The 22,951-nt window shown below is 40.3% G+C and overlaps 1 protein-coding gene across 3 annotated transcripts in view; it reads right to left on the reverse strand.

Annotated features, from left to right (window-relative positions):
* The window catches only part of l1cama (L1 cell adhesion molecule, paralog a), a 47,076-nt gene that overhangs the window by 18,222 nt on the left and 5,903 nt on the right, over positions 1–22,951 (reverse strand). For 2 of the 3 annotated variants that reach the window (XM_086067101.1, XM_086067098.1), the window contains exons 2-3: positions 22,314–22,336; positions 1,010–1,262 (exon numbers count right to left, since the gene is read on the reverse strand). In XM_086067101.1, the coding sequence (XP_085923227.1) occupies positions 1,010–1,148 (139 nt within the window). In that variant the 5' untranslated portion in view covers positions 1,149–1,262; positions 22,314–22,336. The remainder of the gene's footprint in view (positions 1–1,009; positions 1,263–22,313; positions 22,337–22,951) is intronic. The other variant, XM_086067099.1, reaches the window with a different exon arrangement.

Consider the following 22,951-nt stretch of genomic DNA (forward strand, 5'->3'; position numbering starts at 1 on the left):
AGAACACATTTTCATGTTTCACCCCCCCCTCCCCCTCCCGACACACGTTCGAACACATTGATCATTATCACTGACTCTCATTGACATGTCACCACTCACCAGATGGCAATTTGAAATGAAAGGGGCGCCTTGACCTTTCACATCTACCTACGCTTCCTCTTCCTTCATATCATCTACCACTCGCCGTAACCTTATTAAACGCAATGAGATGAGTTGTGTTGCATTTTTGGATATGTGCAAATCCATAGTTGACAAAGTTGTAATATCTCTAATCACCACTAGATGGCAGACATCTTAGTTGTGCTTGGGTCTTACACTGCCCTACACTAGAGGTCTAATAATTTTTTTGTGGATTTAGAATGATATTCAAGAAACGCATAGTCATCAATAACATTAACATTTGGAGTGAGATGATTTTTGTGGGCAAAAATGTACATAGTTGTTGCACTTGTTGGTTTGGTTGCTTGTTCAGTTTTGTGCCGTCCTTGAATGGTAATTTTTATGCAGGAGAGCCTTTTCCACTGGAAAAAAATACAATCAGTGGTTATTTTGTTGCATTTAAAACAGTGATTTTGTCATTGATGTGATTAGGAAGTGTGCACTCATGAAAAATTGCAGCCCCCTAAGCATTTAATTTGCTCATCCCTGGCAAAGCGGAAGAGGCAATCTTAGAATCAAAAGGGTCAAATCGCCGTTGTTTTTCCTCAAGTAATCCCATTGTTGATTAAATTACTCCTCAATCAGATTCTGGTTTGCTCAGAGGAACCAGATCAATAGTGGGACTAATCAATTCTCCATGACAGGATCCGTTAGAACGTAATTAGACGCACAACCGGATGAGGAAGAAAAAGGAGTTCCAATTTTGAGCACAATAATCCAGCCCTGACGAGTAACAGCGGTGAAAGATAATTATTAACACATTTGATGAGTCAACATCATTTAATTAACACAAAAATTGGGGTGAATTCTCAAGCATCCGTCTTGCAAAATGACATCATGGTGTACTCACAGTTGGAGGGAATGTGTATGGTTGCTTGGCTGGGCTGAACTGCGAGGGAGAGGAAGCCGAGGAAGCCGAGGAGGACGAGGAGCAGGAGGCCCGAGCACCGCCTCCTACTGCCAACCTGCTGTCGCTGCACGGGAGCCATTGCTCACTGTCCCATCCAAGTAAGTCCTCACACACACACACGCACGCACACTACTGGAGGCCTCGTCGTTTGGCTTGCCTTTGCGCCCCTCGTGCCCTCCCGCTGGTCTTCTTTCTGCCACATAAAAGAGAATGGAGGTTAGGTGGGGGGTTAGCGGGGGCCATGTGTCACAATGGGAGAAACATGAGCGTGCACCATGTGGTCGGACCTATAGACAGACTGAGACTCGGAGTTAAAACACCAATGAAGAGATGACTGTAACAATAGACTTGATCGCCATTTCATTAATTACCAGTACATGTCCAGTGGCACATACGGATGAACTGGACAGAAAGACAAAAAAAAAAAAAAAGAGATGGACATATGTGTACATACAGTACACAAATAATGAATGAATGATTAATGATCATTAAAGGAACATGAGTCCTCCTGGTGGTGGTGTTGCAAAGTTGGAAGTGTGCACGGATGCTGTTGAGTGTCAATCAAAACGTAACATTATTATTTTGTAATATCCGACCTCATTTGTGCAAGTGTAGGCTACTTGATGAAGTGGCCCAGTGACTATAAGCTGCAGGTGACTTTGTTTAAAGGTTCAAGAGAGCAATTTCAGGATAATGTCTGGTTTGGATATCATAATATTCATAAATATTCATTTATAATCACCAAATGACTGTGAAATGAAGTAGATACTAGTTTTAAAAAGAAAAAGGTTGAATCATATAATATTTAAAAAATATAGTAATAATTGTATTGCTTGGTTTCACATTAAACTTGAAGGACTATTTACAACAAATTTTACATTCACATTAATGTTTGTTGTGCTAAAATGTTCTGGAAATTGAAAACATAATCAATGTTAAAGTACATTCTGATTTTTTTTTCTACAAACAGTGTACATGTTTGATGATAATTCCTAAAAAGGAAGAAAAAAACATGCAAAGGCTGAGAATTATGGAGTACAAAATTGTAGGGATGAAGCTATTTTTCACGACTTATGTCAAATTTGGCATGGTTGCTGCTCGTCTCAAATGTGTTTTTCTTTAAAGGGACTTTAAAAATCTTTAAGAAAAATGATTGAATGTGATCATTTTGAGTTAATTCTGTGTTATGCAACTTGTATACTCTTGAGTGGACTTTTTTCAATTCTATGCCTTTTCCCCCAACGTCCCTTCTTCTTCACCTGTTTTTTGTCAACTCCTTCCTTGCGTCAACCAATCACCTCCCTCTAGGCTTCATGTCTGTGTGCGTCCTTTGCCTTGTCAAGTTGTATTTCACACCCTAGATTCTTTCATTGAGAGTCTGTGTCGATTCAGTGTTGTCAAATGGCACGAGCCTTTAGCCTTTTGTTTTTTTTTAAACACATTGTTATTTTGATTCTAAGATACTTTTTGGGAGATTATCCCTGTTCACCTGCCTTTATTTGGGTCCACTCTTGTCTGCAAATCTGACCAACCATAGGTGGGTTTCCCTCCACCTATTTTTATTCAAATTTTCAAGAATTGCGAAAAAGAAACTAAATGGAAACGCTAGAGAGAGAGAAAAAAAGCCCCAAATTCACACCCAAAAAAAAAAGAGATTTTTTTTTTTACGCTTGGAGGGGGTGGTTTTTGAAGCGTATCGAAAAAAAGAAAATGCGTATTTTGGCGCAAGACCAGACATATTTTTTTCCTTTACTGTTATTGTGAGATTGTTGTGTACTATGATGATGTTTGTTTGCTTAATGTTTACCATGTTTGGCTTTTGATTTCAATTTGATAAAGCATTAAAAAAAAAAAAAAAAAGACTACAAGACCGGATATACGTTGCACGTTTTGACTGATACTACGTCACACGCACGTTTGTAGTCACAATAAATGGCGGATGATAACGTAAGATATGTTTGGGGAGACAAAGAAACACGATTCTTTTTATAATTAATTAAAGAAAAAAACCTGAATGCAATTTTGGATGGCTTTATTAACATCAGCTCACAATGTAACGACACATTTGACTTACATGCGGGAGGGAAGCCAACAAGATAAACTACTTCCGTTCAGTCCGTCCAAACCAACATTCCCACCTGGAACTCCCCATTGTCCCAAAGTTCCGTCACTACAACGTCTTCTCGCGGCGCATATTCGTAAAAGAAGAGCGGATGGAAACGGGCGTAAGTCGCATGTCCGTTTTGCACTGACTTATGATATTATCTTTTTGTGATGAAATTGCTTCCTTGGACTTCTCACCTCACTGCTTGATAGCTCACCCGCTTCCTCCACTCAAAAAGATGCTCTAAATATTAAACCATGTGATGTGACTTGTGTCGACCATAAAAGCTGATCAAGATTTGTAAAGCTATAATCTTGTAATAAATCTCTCCTGGGTCCGGTCCAGAATCCACCTATTGAGGACCTCGACTGTATTAATGGCTTCCTGTGTGGCAAACCACCCCTGCTAGGATCCTATCCATCCTCCATCTGTACATTGGAGCCGGTCCTAGCCGTATCCTCCCCCTTCGTGGCACCACGAGGGGCAGCCCGCTGATTGTTTGCAACACTCCATATCACACACAAGGAGCTGTTAGCACATACCACCATTACCACCTTCAAAAGGAAGAGACAAAAGAAAGCCGTGATAAGAGCGCAAGGGCGCTTATTTGGCAGTCGCGCACTTGTCGCTGTTGGAGTTCCTGTTCCTGTTGGAGAGCCGCACGTTGGCACTGCCACAAGAGTGCACCATGACCTTGGAGAGTGGGGGGAGGTCGCTTAAGAGAGGGATGGAAAATGATGAGGAGGACTGGAGGCTGTTTGACTGGTGGGCTAATTACAGTTCATCAATGTGAAGATTTCAGTGTCACACAGTGGAGTGCAAAGCACAGAGACGGAGGCGGGGCTGCCTCAATTGTCAACATCAGTGGACCCAAATGAGGCGAAATGGACGACCAAGCAAGAGCTGGAGCCTTAATGGGGGCGTTTGAATCGGCAGCATTAGGATTAAATGAGCCATTGAAGTGGCTGGCCTGCCTTGTGGAAGGATGCCACAAAAGAACGGCAGGATATGTAAGTGCAAAAGTGGAGGAGAAGAGGGCGAGGCGGAATCGAGGAACAGGATGGAGAAGGAATGACATAAAGGATGACATCTGTGACACTAATCCCATCCATCCTCCCGTACAGACACACAGACACACAGACACCCCCCCCCCCTCCCCCCACACACACACACACATTGTGCACGTGCAATTGGAAAAGCTTCCAATCAGTATGTGCTCTCATTTGTTCACTTTTTCCTGCGGCAGCTTGAAGGCTGCACACCTAGCATCTATAAGATATGACGCAAACTTTTTTTTAAATAGAGCACATATAATGCCAAACGTATCATATTCTATTTCATGAGTATATTATTTTTCCCAATAAAACCATGACGTATATGTTCCGACACATGCATTGCACAGATAAACCATTAGAGGGCAGTATCAACCAGCTGATGGCTTTTCCAGCGACCTTGCAAGATCGCCCCAATTGAGAAAGGAGAGACATCTACACTTATTAATAGTGGAAAATGTTCTTTCTGATTTTTGGAAATACTAATATGTTTGATATGTCTGTTTGTAATGATATTGTTGACAGTTATAAATGTGCGAATTTAAAGCATTGTGACCGGATGTATCAAATATGACACAAATCAAAAGTCATATGTGGAAGTTGATAAAAAAAAATATATTTTTTTTGTTTGTTCAAAAGGACCAATACATACTCTATATACAAAGAATTAGAATGTTCTCTCATATATTTCATGGTTCAGGCTTTATAGGGCTAAAGACAACCTCAAATAGAACAAAGTGCTGTAGTTAAAATCAGACATAGAGACAACACGCCCATTTGGACAGTATTGCCACCTCCCCAGTAAGGAAAGTAGCTATTGTCTATTAGAAGTTGCAAAAGGACATCTTTGCCTAATTTACATAATTGGTAATATGCATGTAAATTCTAGCTGGCAACCAGTCTAGGCTGAGCCCGTTTCTCGCCCAAACTCAGCTAGGATAACATCTAACTCGCTTGCGACCCAAATGAGGATAAGCGCAATAGAAAATGGCTTGATGGGATCTAATCTAAAAGTAGGCAGTGATTATAGATTTAAAGCCAATCCTGGAGCTGCAAATGTACCCAAATCAATAATGGAGGGGTTTTTTTTAGCCTATGTGCAAGTAAAAAATGTATGATTATAAAAATAATGCAAGCACGCAGTGTGACGAAACAATTGTCTTGTACCAACTGCGTGTGTGCATTAGAGTACAAATACACAATCCAATCCAGCAGAAGGTGGATACATGCACCCAAACACGCGTGAGACAAGCTGCTGCAATGTGCCGCGTGACATGCAACATCTGCCTCATTTCACCTCAGCCACCCCGCACAATCCCGCTCCCGTTAGCTGCTCCATTGGGCAGGTTCAAAGGTCACGCCTGCCACCGCTGTGATGACCCATCAGCATGTTCCTGAGTGCTTTTAAACACTATTATCACAGCTGGAATGTCAAGGGTGCCATCAGAAGCCAGTCAGTCATGGGGGTTCGGGTGGGGGGAGGGGCGGGGTTTTATGGATCCGGCAGTGCGGAGATGAGATTGGAGGGTGTGGTTGCTTTTTCTATCACATTTCCTAACGGCATTTTTCCACTCGTACCAACAAGGTGTGTCGACGAATCGTTTTCTGGAGGGGGAAAAAAAGGAAGACGACGCCTGTGGGAGAAAATCCCTATATTAATTAAATATTAATTAAACAAAACTCAGCATCAATATTTAAAATGGATACATAATTTATTTAGTTTAAAAAAACTATTTTTTCAAATATCTTCCATTCTGACGACCTTAGCAAAAAAGAAAAAAAAACTGTTGTAATTGTACTCTTTTTCTCTACATGGACATGATGATATTTCCAGATTATTATCAATTATACATACTGAATTGTGAGGTTTCCGTGCGGTATAGTGACATTATGTTAAAATGGGGACCAATATGCTGAATTGTTTTCCAGTTTTCCTCATTTTAGGCGGCATTGTGACACTTTGGAGACCGGCACTTGTGATTCTTTCCCCAGTAAAACCTAAATGTCTTTGTCCACAGCTATGTAGTTCAGTAATGTCTCCACTCGAAAAATACATCTTCCCTTCGGATAATCTGTGGCTGTTTAAAAGCGGCTCATTTTCGGCAGGGACTGCGCGCACGCCAGGGACAAGGCGGAGGAGTCGGGGGTGGGGGGTGTCTGACTTGACAGCTAGTGTGTGGACAGGTGCTTCCTGCTGGCATGGCTGCGATAGAGCGCCTCGTTGTCAGCGGTGAGGAAAAGCCCCGTGATGACATGGTGTGATGTATTCCAGCCACCAAAGACTTGAAGCTAGACTTTAGTTTACACCGATATCAGATCAGCTGGATCGGGACTGGATGGTATTTTGCATTTTTATGTAAAATCAGTGATCGGCTGTAATGCCTTAATTTTCCCCAATCGATCAATGGCGTCAATGATCGACTCGAAATAAGACATTGCATGCTATATTTAGTGATTATCAATATTTTGGGGGTATGTTTATTTTTATTTATTTTTTTAAAATACATATATTGCTCCATCTTCTGATTGAATCAGTGATCGATTAACTTTTTCTTTTTTTTTCAGACTTGTTTTATTACTAATCGATCTAATCTGGGGGTGTTGTGGAGTGTCACTCTTCGGTTTAAATGCTGTGCTCCTTTGTGGACATTTATCACCAATTAGGAATGGAGTCTGTTTTTATTTTGTAAAAGCTTGTAATTGGCATCGAGTAGACGTGTTGGGCGTCACAAAGGTGCTTCCAGCTAATTAAGACTCTTTCATCTGAGGAGGAGGGCGGCATGCGCCTCACAAGATCAAAACAGATGAGCTCATGTTGTCAACTAAACATGCACATGAATGACAAAACAGCGAGCAGGTGACGAGATGAGTGTGTATTGCAGTAACACAGTGAGTCATCAAAATCGATTCCGGAAAGCTTCGCCATTTTGATGTGCTGCCGTTTGTGTGCGTTAAACCAAACGTGTGTGAGGCCGCGTGTGCTGTCATGTTCAAATTTTAATCTCCTCAAGCTGTGAAGATGTGTACAGGGAGAAGACGCGGAACGGAAGAGCGGAGAAAAATAAATGAGAACATGTCTGCCCTCCCCTCATCTTCTGTCTGTCGAGAACAACGTGGGAAAGAGCAGCTGATTTTGACGTAAACAATGAAATTCGAGTTTTACGGGGCCTCGCATTCAGATATTATGAGGGTCACTGGGTGGTAAAAAGCAAGGAGGGGGAACAAGGTGATGCTGGTGTGTTAGGGGGGGGGGGCACCAGTAGACTGAATTATTCATATAAATCCGCTTCCTGTAATGCAATTTGCCCTAATTTCACCCAAATCCATAATTCATCTGCACCCCTTGCCATGTGCATTCGGTTTGGTCCCAGACCGAGTCTGTCCATCCATACCTGTTATTTTCGCCCCTCAACCCCAACCGCCTCCTCCCCCTCCCCTCCCCTCCCCTCTCCCTGGCAGCATCATACTTAATGCATGAGCCTGTTGCAGTGAGACGAGTGCGAGTGGCGCTGGCAGAAAAATACCACAAATCACTTGGAATAACACCGCCCGGCTACCTGCTTCAGCTGTTTTACCACTCATTTCTGTCTGCAGTCATTTGCCATGTGGAAGATTATGTCCCCCCCGGGAGCCTTTTTAATGTTTCATCAAAGCGTTTCCAGCAGCCGTGCAAGCGTTGAGAAACAATGAGGATCCATTTTCCTGTCTGCTTTTGAATCCATTTCTTCTTCTCACCTCTCGCATCCCGACGCTAAAAGCTTTCTTCCATTCCCTTCTCTCTGTCAATTGAATAAACTGCTAGCGAAGCACTCTGGTGAGGCCAATATGCAATCCGGCTGATTAATTCAATATCTGCAACTTTAATGGAAACCGGGTTTATGGCACAGTGGGAATGCAGTCACTCCCTCATGGTTACTAGATTGTGTTTCAAGGCTAATGATCCACGGTCATCACCTAATGGAAATTTACCAGCTAGAAAGAAGGATGCCGATCTGAAGCTACATTCGTCAATACTGTCATTTGCATATCAGCACAAGAGCTAGCGACCTGGAAAAATGGCTGCTACTTTGTTTAGCAGCTTGCTTATGCTTGAATATAACTTCACATTTCAGCCACAAAAATATATCCACTTAAAGGCTCTGGTGGCAGGAATACATTCCAGTGGTGGCTTTTCCACATCGTGACAATGAGGCGCTCTAAAGCAGCCACACCAGCCTGTAGCCCTGTGCTCACTATTACGCCTTTCTCCACGTGATATGCGCACACCCATGAGCCAACAATGAGGCGCTCTAAAGCATCCGACAGGAAGATGCATTTTTGGGGTGTAGCCAGGCATAGCTACTAGCTAGCTAGCTGCATGTCGCAGGATGATTCCTGATGTTAACCAAGACACACCTTGTTAGACAATGTTAGTGGAGTGACTTATGCATTAGGCCACATTTTGGAACCGGTTAAAAAAAAAAATCAGAAAAAGTACAATTGTGGAAATCAATTTAACACTATATCGCCACAGCTGAGTACTACATAATTTTCCGTTTTTTTTTTTTTGTCGCATTACAATAAAATGTAATTGCACATCCACTACAGTAGGTGGCAGTAGCTCTCATTAGATTATCTGCAGAGGTAAACTTACAACAATGTTATAGACAAATATACTATTTATAGTTGCAAGAGTTGGGGGCGGGGGGAGTCTAACATAAAATAATTGAGAAGCACATTCCTGAGTTCACTTGACAGTGTCTCTAAAGACCCCGCCCGAGCCCACACATTTCATTGAACTTACCGGTAAATACCGAAGAAAGAAAACAAAGGTTGTCAGAGGAGCCACAAGGGCAAACGCCTACTCAGGCTCTATTGTGGTTTCCATGACAACACCGTCTCCATGCAGCATCCCTTCACCCCTCCCACCCTCCCTTCTTGTACATCAGTAATTGAAACACGGACACTAACAGGAATGCGCTATCGCTTACATATGCGCATGCACGTTCACCTGCTCATTCATCTGTTGCCAGCATCGTCTGGCTTTATTCACACAATACGAGAGGCCTTCATATTAAATACAGAGAAGGAACATAAAGACATCACAGCAAGTATTTAAGCTAATCAAAAATGCATGAGTCGAAACTGTTTTCAGATTTATCCAAGCAAACATAAGCAAGGCGTTCCCAAAGACTTCCGAATATGAAGAATTGTCTCCCACTGTTAAAAGAACCATGGCTGTTGTGATTTATTTATATACTGTTTGTTCCCTAAAGAGAGAGCGGTAGAATAAAAGAGAAGGTGAATAATTGAAGGAGGATGGAGTGGACTCATAAACACGTCCGTGAAGATGCAGATAGAGAGGCTGAATGGAGAGACTCGAACAAAAGAAAAGCAGCGCCAGCGTGCGATCACAATTGAAAATTGATGAAGCTACAAAACATTTGAAAAATTCGTAGCGGGAGAAAAACGATGACAAATAATTAGCATGCTGAGAAGCAAACGGGAGAGATCTGGTAATGAGATCAGTGGCCAGTACAAGCTGTGGGGTGTCACTCTTATGTAAGCGTGGATCGGTGTGCTTGTCGCGTGTATCAGCACATGCTAATCTCTCCTTCCAGCTGCTCCTCACTGTGGAAAGTAGGAAGTAATGAAAGGAGATTCATAAAAAAAAAAATAATAATAATAATAATAATAATCGACCTCCAGTTCGCTCTTGGTTATGATTTCAGTGCTTTTGTTACTTGTGTTATATTACTCAGTGGAAACTCAGCCATTCATTTCCCGTAATCGATGCGCCACGCCATGTTCTCGTGGCTCCGTCTGTCTTTGTTTCTCGCCGAGTGAGCATCGCCCGGCGCGTTCATCCGAAGCATTTCGTTAGTTGCGCAAAAAAGGGTTCAACAGAGGGCAAGGCGTATTCCACAACGTAAGATGCAAGGCAATAACACGGGCAACATCAGCATATAGCACATCCCGTCAGGCCTTTCAAATTAAAAGCATGTTCACCACCCATGGTGGCTTATCTAGCAGTCACACTCAATAAACAAGCACAACATTGTTTGCAAGCAATTCGTATAGAGATGTGATTGTGACCCCATTGAGTATAAACTACAGAAACTAGACTGATGGCTGTTATAAGGAGGATATTATGGATAATTGACTTTTTAATTGTCACATGCCCCTCCCCCAATCGCCATGGCAATGAAAGCCGTAATCGGCACTGACCCCACCGTGGGGGTCAGGGTGGGAAGTAGCTCATTTGCATTGAGATAACCACCCTTCAAAACAGGCTCCTTTCAAATAGACATAACTATAATTCTTCATGTTTGTAGTATTCGGATGAAACATGCTTTTAATAAGACATCGAACAATTTAGAAATGCACAACATACTACATCAAGTTTAGAAAATGCCGATGACAATGTATTTAATTTGTCAGTCTATACAGTCAGTAAGTGCATTTGGATGAAATGCCGATGCAAAACTAAGACTACAATTGAAAAATCCTATTTGTTAATGAAATTAAATAAAAATGCTTTAAAAAAAAAAAAGGAAACTAACTGAAAATACATCTAACATTCATAAAACTAAATAAAGCTAGAAATAATGAAAATGTTCTTGGCATTCGTGTTTGTCCATTATCATACACGAGCATTCACAATACATTTTAGACATAGTATTTATTTTGGTCAAACAGTCGTATGAGAACTGTAGTTTTTTGCACAACTTAATTACCTTTTTTGTTTTGTCTTGTACTTGACAAAGAGGCAAGGCAGCTTTATTTATACCACACATTTTGTACACGACTCAACTCAGTATGCTTCACAGAAACGAAATATATATATATATATAAAAAAAAACTAATACTAAAACTAATGAAAATTAAACTAAAACAAAGCTTTTTTTTTTTAATTAAATACTTATTAAAAAAAACTGCTCTAAAAGCTAATGAAAACGAATTGAATTTAAACAACAAAAGTAAAAACGAAATAATAATTATAATCAGACATTCTTGGCCTCACGCCCGCGTGCCGCCATCATTTGCTTCATTAGCATCAACGCCATTCAGATTGTGCGCCTGTAGCACAATGCTAATAACATGACACACCCTTGGTGTCATGCAATAAGATGGGGACAAATGCGCGCACACACACACACACACTCACTGAGCACATCCTCATATTATTATTCACAGCAGGAACATGCAAAGATGAGGACGTGAAGCTTTCAAATGTGGCCGGCGGTTTAGCGTCCTGTTGTGGGGCAATGATGACTTTATGAAATGACAAGGAGGAGCCTACCAGGAGTCACCTTCTCAAGTCTCCCGCTGTGTCTGACAATTCCTGCCTTCCTTGTCTCTCACCAATTTGCTTATGTCTTATTTGAATACCTTTGGGGCCCACAAACTCCCCCAGTCAGTCAGTGCAAAGCTTTGTGTTTTGTTTGTGCTACTGCAGGAATCAACGTGGAGCCAAACTAAAAAAAGCTGACGTTACATGAGCGTGGTCTTGAAACTGGATCCATCAGTTTGGTTGACGGACAACATCCACAACATGGGCGTGGCCCGAGGCACTAACAACTCAATATATGATGCTGTGAAGGGCAGTACGTGCACGAGGCTGCATCAAGAGAAAGGGTGGGGGAGGGGTGCGGCTGTGCAGGTGCTTTTACAGTCGGCCATGCTGCAGCCAGACAGCAAGAGGAGGGAGTGGTCCCTGGAGCCGTGTGATAAGTAGCCCATATAGCGTTGGAGGACAGCTCATGTGACATGCAAGGACGTGTCGCACGGCAAATACCCTGACAAAGGGGGGAGGTGTGTATATGCGACCTATGACCTCCCACACAACAGGTAACATGTCTGATGAGTCCCTTATAGCAGCTGTTCTCAAATTGGAGTGTGGAAGCTGCAATTTGGACGCCACATTATTTATTTATATATATATATATATATATATATATATATATATATATATATATATCTAGTGAAAATAAGAACAGATATAAAAAACATATAATTCAAAAATGAAACACAAAAAATAAATATAAATGAAATAAAATATATTATAACTAAAAACAAGAAATATAAATAAATCAATTTAAAAAAAGTAAAAATAAATACAAAATTAAAGAACAAGATTAAAAAAATAAACATTAAAAATGTGGAAATAAATTTAAAAATAAATATAATTAAATGTCCATCAATAAATAAAAACGCTCTGCTCTCATATTTATTTATTTCATGCCGCAGACGCCGCCAGCATGAAAAGAGTCATGAAATGTGAGAGGGCGGTCCTTGGGTTGAACTATTCACCTATTGGTTGATCAACATGTCAGTCTACATCTTATCATCTACATATTTTTTTTATTTTTGAATTTTTGGTCCTCCATATACTGTCATGTGGGGCCCGGCACACTAATAAAATAAACATTATAACTCATCTCCTCCTCCCTATCTTAGCTTTGGGCCAAAACTTTGACTTAAAATATCATCATCTTAACAAGTTGATCATAAAAAGTCTATAATTAACAGACACACGTATATATGCCTTGCATGCACAATGGGTGGAACAAATAGCAGTACTTGAACAGAAATATCAGGTCACTCAAATGTCAACAATTTGTCCTATCTGGGAACATTTGTCTTTTGAGACTCAATGCCGCGCTTCAGGCAAATGAGCTGCTGGCAGTGCAAGGTCACACATCATGAACACATTTGCATGGACCGGCCCCAACGGCCAAACAGTTCCAGGAACCGTTTTTATAGCTTCACACTAGGAGGCTGGTTGAGGACACAAGAAAGTCACGTGGAGATGAGGAAAGAACGTACCACATCTGTCACGCTTGCGGCGGAACACATGCAGCATAAACAACACCCTGTTTAGTTCATCAAAGAACAAAAAGACAAACAAGAGCGTTTGCGATCACACAAGCAAATACAGGTGGGACGCGCAGGTGATGTTGTTGCATTCGCTAAATGATGAACTCAATCAGACTGGATTGTAGGCAATCCCATTAACTTAGTCCGAAGTTGCAAATGCAGCAATTCCCCTTAAGTGCACCTCACCTAATGAAACATAACATATTGCAGGGAGAAGGCAGGAGCTGTGCCTTTTTGCTGATAAGCATCCAGAGAGTGGAAACAGAGTGCACGCAACGTGGCTACAAAAACAACAGTAAAGTAAACTGCATATCATTAACAAAGCAGAGTTGTTTTGAAATGAGATTGCTTTCATTAGTTTTCATTTGAAACTTCACAAGAAATGTTGTTGGGCTCGTTTGGGGAATTTAGCTTCCCCGTGCAAAACACAAGGTCCACGAAAGCGTGCTTGAATGACCCTCGTGTTCGACATCAGTGACAGTTCAATTGGGATGCGTCCCCATTTGGGACCCTGTGGTAAAAAAAAAAAAAAAGACCCCAAGTAATTTCAAACAGTCAGTTCTTCGCTGAAAAACTATTCACATAGAGTTATGCTTAAAAATTGTGATGTATGTAAAGCTGCATTATAATAATTAATGAAATTATCGAAATATCTAAAGTTGAAATAAAAAATAAAAATAAACATTTACATTGCCAAAATTAATAAAAAAAAAGAGTGATTTAAAAAGGAAAACTAACTCAAATGACATTGTACTTAATATCAAATAAAAGCCTTCAAGCTTCACTTTAAATATATTTATGTTGTTTTGTGTTAAATTTATTTATTTTTTATCCCAAACTATTATAACCCTGATGTAAAGTGTTTTGGGATCATAGCTTGCGGTCTAAATATAGTTGCCAAGTAATATAGGCAATTATAAAAAAAAATTAAGGGGTTGTTGAATACTTACTGAATTTTCTACAGTAATATTAGACATTTAGTGGATGATTTCTGAGGGCTCCTTCAGTCAGCATTTTGTTCCACATTAATTTGCTGTGATTGTAATAACATGTGTCCCAATACTTTTATCCAAATGCATTCCCTTCACTGTCAAGTTAAGATAATCTGTTAAAAATATATATATATATTTCCTCCCCCCAAAAAAAAGCTTACTGTTGCTTCGGATGCTCATCTGTTGCAACAGCATCAAATGAGCTCATACGGTGTAAATCTCAACATCTGTTGATGTCAACATTGAATCCTTTTAGAGCGAGGAGCGATGCTTTTTCCCACAGCAGCAGAAGCTGATTGTTTGGCTAATTGACTTTGCATGAAGAGTCCGTTTGAAGGGATTTGCCTGTCATTCAAATAAGCCACTGAGAGGTTTGTATTGAGGGACAGGCATGCGCGCCTGCTCATTCCTATTACCTATTCGTGTTACCTCAAAAAAATTTGACTGTAGGACGTGGCTATATGATTAGCATATTTACCTTTCCTTTTTTGTCTTACATTCCTTTCAAATTTGAGTGCACATTAGTAGCCTATTATTATGTCTACATATTATGCCGCATATAAACATACAATGTAAATGTGATACAATTTTTGGTATTTTTATTATTATGTTTTAGCATTCTCTATTTACAACTTGCAACTTACAATGACAACTTGAAAAGACTACTTATAATACATGTACAGTGGCACCTCGGAGTTTGAACATAACTCGTTCCTAAGAAGTGTTCAAAGTCCAAATTGTTCAACCTCCAAAAAAAACTTCCCATAGGAAATAATGTAAATGCAATTAATCCGTTCCCAAGCTCCCAAAACAGAACATTTTGGTTAAAGTCCGAATTGTACGAGTTCCGAGACGTTCAAACTCCGAGGTTCCACTGTATAGGAATAAGGATGTGTATATATAGTAACATCTTTGCAATTATTATTATTATTGCTGCACTATAGTACTATATTGTAATAATTATATGGTGTTATAAGGAAAGGCTAGGAGTAAATCAGTTTTTACTTGTTCCTAATCCTTTTTGGAAAAAGTACTCATTTTGTTAAAAAAAAATGATTTTCATGAGTAATTTTGTCTCTTGTTGTTTTCCTGTCAAAATGAAGAATTGATTTATTCATTCTTGTTGGGTGTGCAATATTAGCCTTTATCATGACATCATTGTATAGCAATGTAAATTATAATATGTAAATATAGGCTATATTTATTACTTAGCACATACCAACATGCATAATCTTTATCTTCATTTTTCTTTTTTGGATTAAAGTTAAATGCTTCAATCTATTTGTTTGCATTTTGTTGCATATTATTAATGAGTGTAAATATGAATGCAAAGTATCTATCTATCTTTCCATCCATCCATCCAACTACACCTGCAACATTTGAATTGTAATATTAGTAAATGTAATAAAAGTAAAAGCAGAAGTTAGTCAGACTGAAAACCCAAAAAACAACTCTCTTGTTGTCCTTGACCAGTCAGTGGCGAGCTTCCTCCACACGTGACAAAATGACAAAAAGCAGCTGACGTTTATCCGATTAAGGCAATGGAACAAAAATAGGAAGTGGGAGCCACCAACCAAAACAGAAGCAGCAACTCTGTTGATCGCGGCTAAAACTATTATGACACAAACGCTGGATGAAATTCTTTGGATACGTTTGCCTACTTTTGGGTTTAGGGTGTGAAGTCATGAATGGGGGCTGCGTGCTGTCCACGGATGCATGCAGACATGGTGCGCAAATCTGTCAAAGTGCCATGCAAGGTGTCAATACATGCGCTCCCGATCCCTCGTCTCACCCTGCTGTCACCATGACAACCTCCTGATTCCTGCTGCTAAATATTTCTCTCCCCTCCCCCCGTCCACATCTCTCTCTCTCTCTCTCTCACCCGCTCGCTCCTGCACCTTCATCTGCTTCATCTCCACCTCCGAGGCAGGTCTCCCCCGTTCTTGAAAGACGCTCTACTTCCTGTGAGTCTTTTCCTACAAGGTTTTCCTTTTTATTTCCCGCTTTGGTTCTCCCTCGTGTCTCCCAATGAAACGAGCTGAAGTTTGTTGCTATTCTTGACTGACTTTGCTTGTCTTGGTAATTTAGGTAATTTCTTTCCTTCTGTTAATCAAGGATTTTTCAAAAAAAATAAAAATCACAAATTTGCTCTCTACTGATTGCCTTGCACTTAAAATGATGAATGAACTTATTTCTCCCCTCCAGCTGAACCGTTTTCCACGCTTAACGGTCCTTCCCGACAGAAGCTTATGGATCACATTCCTCCTTGCACTTTGTAATTAAACGTGGCCTTCCTGTCCAGTTCCATCTTGCAATCAAGAGAAGCTGTCCAGGGGAATCAGCGGCCTCGAACCCTTAAGTGGCTTACTAACTCCCGTCGCATCTGTTATCATTATCATCAGGAACCTATCTCTGTCTCTAAATGAATCCAATTATTACCAATCGAGTCCGCAGCTGAGATCTAGTGGAAGGAGGAAGCGAGGCCGCGTTTCCCATGAAAGGCTGCGGTGTTATCTGAGGCGCACAGACCCCCGTCTCGACTGCGGACCCGTGTCTGCAAATCATTCGCTTAAGCCCCCCCCCCCCCCTACCCCCGTCCCCATGGCAAGGAGATCAAGGACATGACATTTTCCGGAACGTGCGGCAATTTCTCGCCAATACCAAATAGAATGAGCAGACAACTGCTTCTGTGCGCATCATCTACATTCTTAACTGACATTTAGAATATATTTAGATTTTCAATACAGACTATTATTAATATGATAAAAGGCAAGAACCAGTTGACTACAGATCTGCACGGGGGCTTTCCAACATCATTACATCACTTCCGAGATGTGGATGTCGAAAGCCGTGTACTCACGGTCCCAAACTAGAGCGGAAAGGCCACAAGGGAGCCGATGATGACCTTTTCCTGAGGCCAAACAGCCACTTGAGGAGGTTTTCAGAGAATCGCTTGCCAATAAGGTCTGGCAGGCCAAGCCTACAGTATGCACACACCAGTTGGCCACAAGCTGTCTTGGCTTAGCTTTGTGTGTGCGTGCGTGTGTGTGTATCGCTATCCGTCTCATGAAAAAACAATCCATGTATATGTTTCACCAGCAAGAGGTGAAAATGTGGTGATGTGGATCCCATGTGTGAGTGTTTCTCATTCTTAAAACAGACTTAAAATGATTAAACGATGTTTTAAAGACACTGCAAATGTATTTGAACACAAAATATCTCAAACCAAATGGGCTCGCCCACATCATTAGAGTATGTGTACATTAGGGGTGGGAATCTTTGAATGTCTCACGATTCGATTCGATTCCGATTTTTGGGCCTGCGATTCGATTCAGAAAGATTTTTGATTCAAACTGATTTGATTGACAATGATTTTTGCTTCAATCTATAGATGTGCAAGGAATTTTAATGATCTGCTCCAGTCGGACTCGCTAATGCTAATTAGCGCGCTACTCGCGTCACATTTATCACTCCAAAAAACGTCTCCACACTGAAAAAAATATTTTATTGAAATAACTTGATCGTGACGTTTTCCTTCTACTCTCTAATGTGGCTAAGACTTAACAGTGTATTCGACCGTGTGGAACCACACTGCCCTTCAGTGGCCAAACCGGGTACAACATGAACAGCGCTCCAAATTAAGGCACACACAGGCAAAGGCAAGACAGCATAAAATAATTGTAATAAAATCGATTTTGGGACATTGAAAATCGATTCTGAATCGTACTAAATAAGAATAGCGATTCTTATGAGAATCGATTTTTTTGCACACCCCTAGTGTACATGCGTGGCGATTTTGGGTCTGTGTGTGTGTGTTTGGGCGAAATGTATGGATGCAAGCAGCTTACGTGCTCACTAACTGTTTTACTGTTCTCTTGGTGTTTAATAAAGCACAAATGTGGCTCTCCTTTCCCACATGCGAAGGCATTACAGGAAGTATGCAGTGCTTGAGAAGAAATGCACGAGTGCAAATGATGAACTGTGCTAAAGCAGGGGAACGCTTCGGTAGTATGTCAACAAATTCCATGTAAGAATAACCAAACCTGTGTGGACAAAAGTATTAGGCTTTTCCAAACTTTTGTTATTTATTTAAATTCCTCATTTAGGACTTACAAATTTACTTTCATAGATTGTAGTTTGTGGAAAACGATGGAAACGTATCCTTGAATTGTAACTGTCCCTCAGCTCACTGAATCTGCAAAACCTTTTCAGACGGGTGCTTGATTTTATTTGCTAACTTTGAAAAACTCGTTCCGCTTGCCAAGGCAGCCCATCATATATTCAAGACTTGAGCTCTGTCTCCTCTTTCCGGAGCTTTGGTTTAGTTTGGCCTGAGATTGAAGGCGGATCGGATACATTGTGGCCATCTCCGACTGTGCATGTCCCAAGACTTGAATCCCGATAACGTCAAACATTTGCGATGCTGTTTTCTATGTAGGCCACCAAGACATTGGGCTGCATGCCAACCAACACCTCAGTAATGTCTTTTATTACAAGTAAAAATGGGGACAGCACTATTGTGACAACTATGGAGGCAGATGAGGCCCAAAGGCAGGCGGAGGCGCCCCAATAACCAGAGTGAGCGTGACGCGTGACGCGTGACAGGCGATAGCTACAGCCCTGTCACTTGCATATTTTGTGGCTTGTCGTCCCCCAATGGACAGAAGCATAAATAAAACACAAGACTGTCTGGACCGTCAGTTTTGATGGGGAGGTGCATATGATTTAAATCCAATGATGTATTTCAGGACTGAAGTCATCTCGGGGCATCTCCTATAGAAATACAACTCAACGTTAGGTCCACTAATATTGACTTGCTGGTAGGTTTTTATGATTTTTGCCTTTTTTACAACATCACTGAAATAAATTGATTTGATTCTTGGGACAGATGAAACCAAGAACAAGAAAAGTGTGGAGAAGGAAAATAAGGTATTTGAATGGTAAATCCAAACTCACTCAATGATGTCCCTTGGGTATGGAGGACCAAAACTGCCAAAATTGTAAATAAATAAATGACTAAATAAATAAAATCACTGATAGTGAAAATAAAAACGGATACAAAAAAAAAACATAATTTGAAAATGAAATCCCCAAAAATATTTAAATGGAAATATATATATATATATATATATATATATATATATATATATATATATAAATATATATATATATATAAATATATATATATATATATATATATAAATATATATATATATATAAATATATATATATATATATAAATATATATATATTTATATATATATATATATATATATTTATATATATATATATATATATATTTATATATATATATATATATATATTTATATATATGTATTTATTTATTTATTTTTGTATTTAATTATATATATATTTTTAATATCCGTTTTTATTTTCACTTTTAGTCATTTATTTATTTATTTTGAATTTTGGCAGTTTTGATCCTCCATACTTGCGCCAAAAATATGCACCAAAAATATGCACCAATATGAAATCATAACAGGACGAAAAGCTTGTGCATGACATCTCAAAGTTTGCCGTTCTTGTTGAAAGATAATAAGCATCTTTATTCCCCGTTGTTGTCAAAACCTTATCCCGACATTTAATGGGGTGCGCCACGCCCCAAACAAGTGTGCACCTCTTTGTCTTACCCCCCCCCCTCACCCCCCCACCCCTGCCCCACTAACCCTCCCTCCTTCTCCCCCAGCCAACATGACATGTGCGCCTGAATAAATCTCTTTCACCCTCTTGTTGATCCGGTGTTTCCTCTTGGGAACGCCACCTTTCATCTTTTACTCGTATTAACGAGGAGCCTCACCGCCGCCCCGGTCTGCTTATCTGCGCCCGCAGCGTCAATCAATCCCCACTTCTCGCCACAGATCAAATGATTAGCGAGCGTCACCTTACAGAGAGGCACAAGTGCGACTGGATCCAAAACACAGATTTTCAAGCTTGACTACTAAATATAGATCGTAATGATGCAGCTCGGGCTCGGCATGGGCCTCCATGTCGTGCCAATTACCCCTGCCTCATTCCAAACAGCGCAGAAAAACAACATGCAGATTTGAACACGAGGCTAGCATGGTGGAGAGAGAGCGTTCAGCAATAAAAAAATATTTTTAAAAAGAGTGAACGAAGAGAGGGATGTACAGTGCTGGAGGTTACAAATCAGGTGTGTCCAAAATATAGTCGGGGGAGGGGGGTTAGGGGGAGAGCATATTAGGCAATTTGGCAGGGGGTGAACGATACTTTGAAAAGTTGTTAATTGCTACTCAATAGTTGATGTACAACAAAGAGAATGATATAAAACCACCACAGTTATGCTTTAGCTTAACGCTAATAAACAATAATATAATAATAATAAATGTAGGTTGCACAAAAAGCAGCCATTAGCCTACTCCCATGTGTTTGTGTCATATAAAATGGGGCAATGATGCCATCTACTGGTGGTTATGCATCAATAAAGTTGTTTCCAAGTTTGACAGTAACAGTGGAGCATCATCAGATAACCCCCCCCCCATCTAGCCCCGTTAAAAAAAAGCAATTGAGATGTAAACATTGATGATTAATATATTACAGCAGCTAATTAAGTCAGTTATGAAACTTCTTTATGTCATGTCTCTATGTCTGCATTATACTGCCCCCAGGTGGCCAAGGTGTGCACACCAGAAGGAGCAGTACAATGTCCAATAATTTAAAGGAAAATTACTACACCATATAGTGCCACGCAGGGCGCTTCCAGGTCCATTGGGAACAAATCGGGGTTCAACGTCTTGCTCAAAGGACACTTCGGCATGGTCACCAGGGATGAGGATCAAACCCACAACCTCGCGGATGGGAGACGACCACTCAACCACTGAGCCATTACTGCCCCATATAATTAATATTCTTCGTGTTGAAAACACATTAAAAAATGTGTTTTTTGGGGGAGGCTAGAACAGATTCAAGACATTTCCATTCATTTGAATAGGGAAAGATTATTTGATATAGCCGCGGTCAAGGAACAAATTGAACTCGCCTTTTAAGGCATAACTGTAGTAACTGTTTTTTGCCGCACAGTAAAAAGAAGTAGCGCCGAGCAATGAAATTCGGACTTTGCTCCATGTATAGCAAGGATGTACGTAAAAGTTGAGGGGGGGGGGGGGGGGAAAGCAATTTTAAGAAAAATGGGAAATGGGGGATAGAGCAATTTAAAAACGGCACATTGTATTCGAGCAGCTGGCAAAGCAGAAGAAGAGGCAAGGAAGAACAAGAAATCAGTTTTCATCTCTCAACTCGCTTGTTTTCCAGAACAGGTCGCTGGTTTTGCTTGTGAACGCGCGTATGTGATTCTGCTGCTGTTCAGTAGGGGGCGGACGTTTTCTAGAGGGACAGAGGAAAAGCCTGATAAATCCTTCACTTTTAGCTTTATCACTGAGCTGCTTTCAAATAAATATACTTCACATCTATCAAGAAAAAGATGCTTCACAATCAAATCAATCAAAAGCGAGCATTATAGCCTCATACAGCATTTGTGTTGGATTTCATTAAGCGTGCGCGCCACATCAAATCAACAAATTCAACCTTTTACTTTTAATCTCCCCCCTGAGGCAGTTCATCCTTCCTGCCACTTCTCTGCATCTTGACATTTTCTCTATATGCAGCCAAATCCTGCCGCTCCAAAATCTTTGTCTCCATGCCTGTAATGTGTAATGTGTGTAATGGGATGGCACGGGAGGTGAGATTAAATTAGGCCCGTGTATGGGGATTACAACCCACTCAAACCCTGATCTCCTCCCCACTGTGTGTAATCCAAGCCTAATGAATGTATGAGGTCTGACGCAGCGCAACACGGAGAGCGTACTTGAGGACGCCACGTCAGCTAACGTGTGTCGCGCCTCGTTTATCGAAACGTCGCGCCGTTTTCCAGAAGAGAGCAAAATCAATGCGCTTTAATCATGTAAACACTGCAAATAAATAAGCACGTCGATGAACTGCAGTCAATTTTACAGTACACATGCAGCAACGTGGGCACGTCTATGGTGGTTTCCATTATTTGTTAGCATTAAGCTAAACAAGCATTTTTCAATAGACAATTTTTTTTTATTCTTTTTTTTTTTTTTATGAAGACGAATTGGTCACTGTCATCTGCCAAACTGCTGCTTGTGGTGAAGTGAGTTGAGTAGGAGGATACAGTATGTAAAAAAATATATATACTGAATAAACACAAATATATAACGTCAACAAAAGTACTTTACCTCAAAGTAGAATGTGGACCACACTGGGGGGAAAAAAGAAGAAAAAACAGACGTTAGGCTACATCTTCGTTATGTCACAACATTTTATTGGAACGCTATACGGGAATAAAATCTAAATCTAACAAGTGAATGACAAAATTCATCTACATATATATTTTCTCTCCCTGAAAGCAAATGTAAGTTTCAATGTACTTTACACAATGTTGTGGGGGTTTCTTTTAAGATGTGTTTTTGGAAATTGTAAACTCCTTGTAATGAGGCGTAATATTAATTTATTTGTATGTATTTATATGTAACTGCAGGTTGTTGAGCACTCTTTTGTATTTCTTACTTCTGATATGCAAAGTGAGTAATTCTGTGTATATATACATATACTGCACACATATACACGTACATAATATACATCACTGTCAATGACTTCTTGCCTAAATGTTCTTTATGTTAAAGTTGCTTGTTGCTGCAATACTAGAGTGACTCTTATTACAGGAGACCGATTCCTAATATGTTTTTACATACTTGGCCAATAAAGCTTCTGATTCTGTCAAAAGGATTAATATGAAAACGTTACATTGGGAATATTCCATATGAACATTGTAATGAAGCCAAGCAACAGTGCTGACATCAACCCCACCCCCGCC

The sequence above is a fragment of the Leptonotus elevatus genome, chromosome 2, assembly GCF_054856555.1.
Source record: "Leptonotus elevatus isolate MCC_2025b chromosome 2, RoL_Lele_1.0, whole genome shotgun sequence".
Lineage (NCBI taxonomy): Eukaryota > Metazoa > Chordata > Actinopteri > Syngnathiformes > Syngnathidae > Leptonotus > Leptonotus elevatus.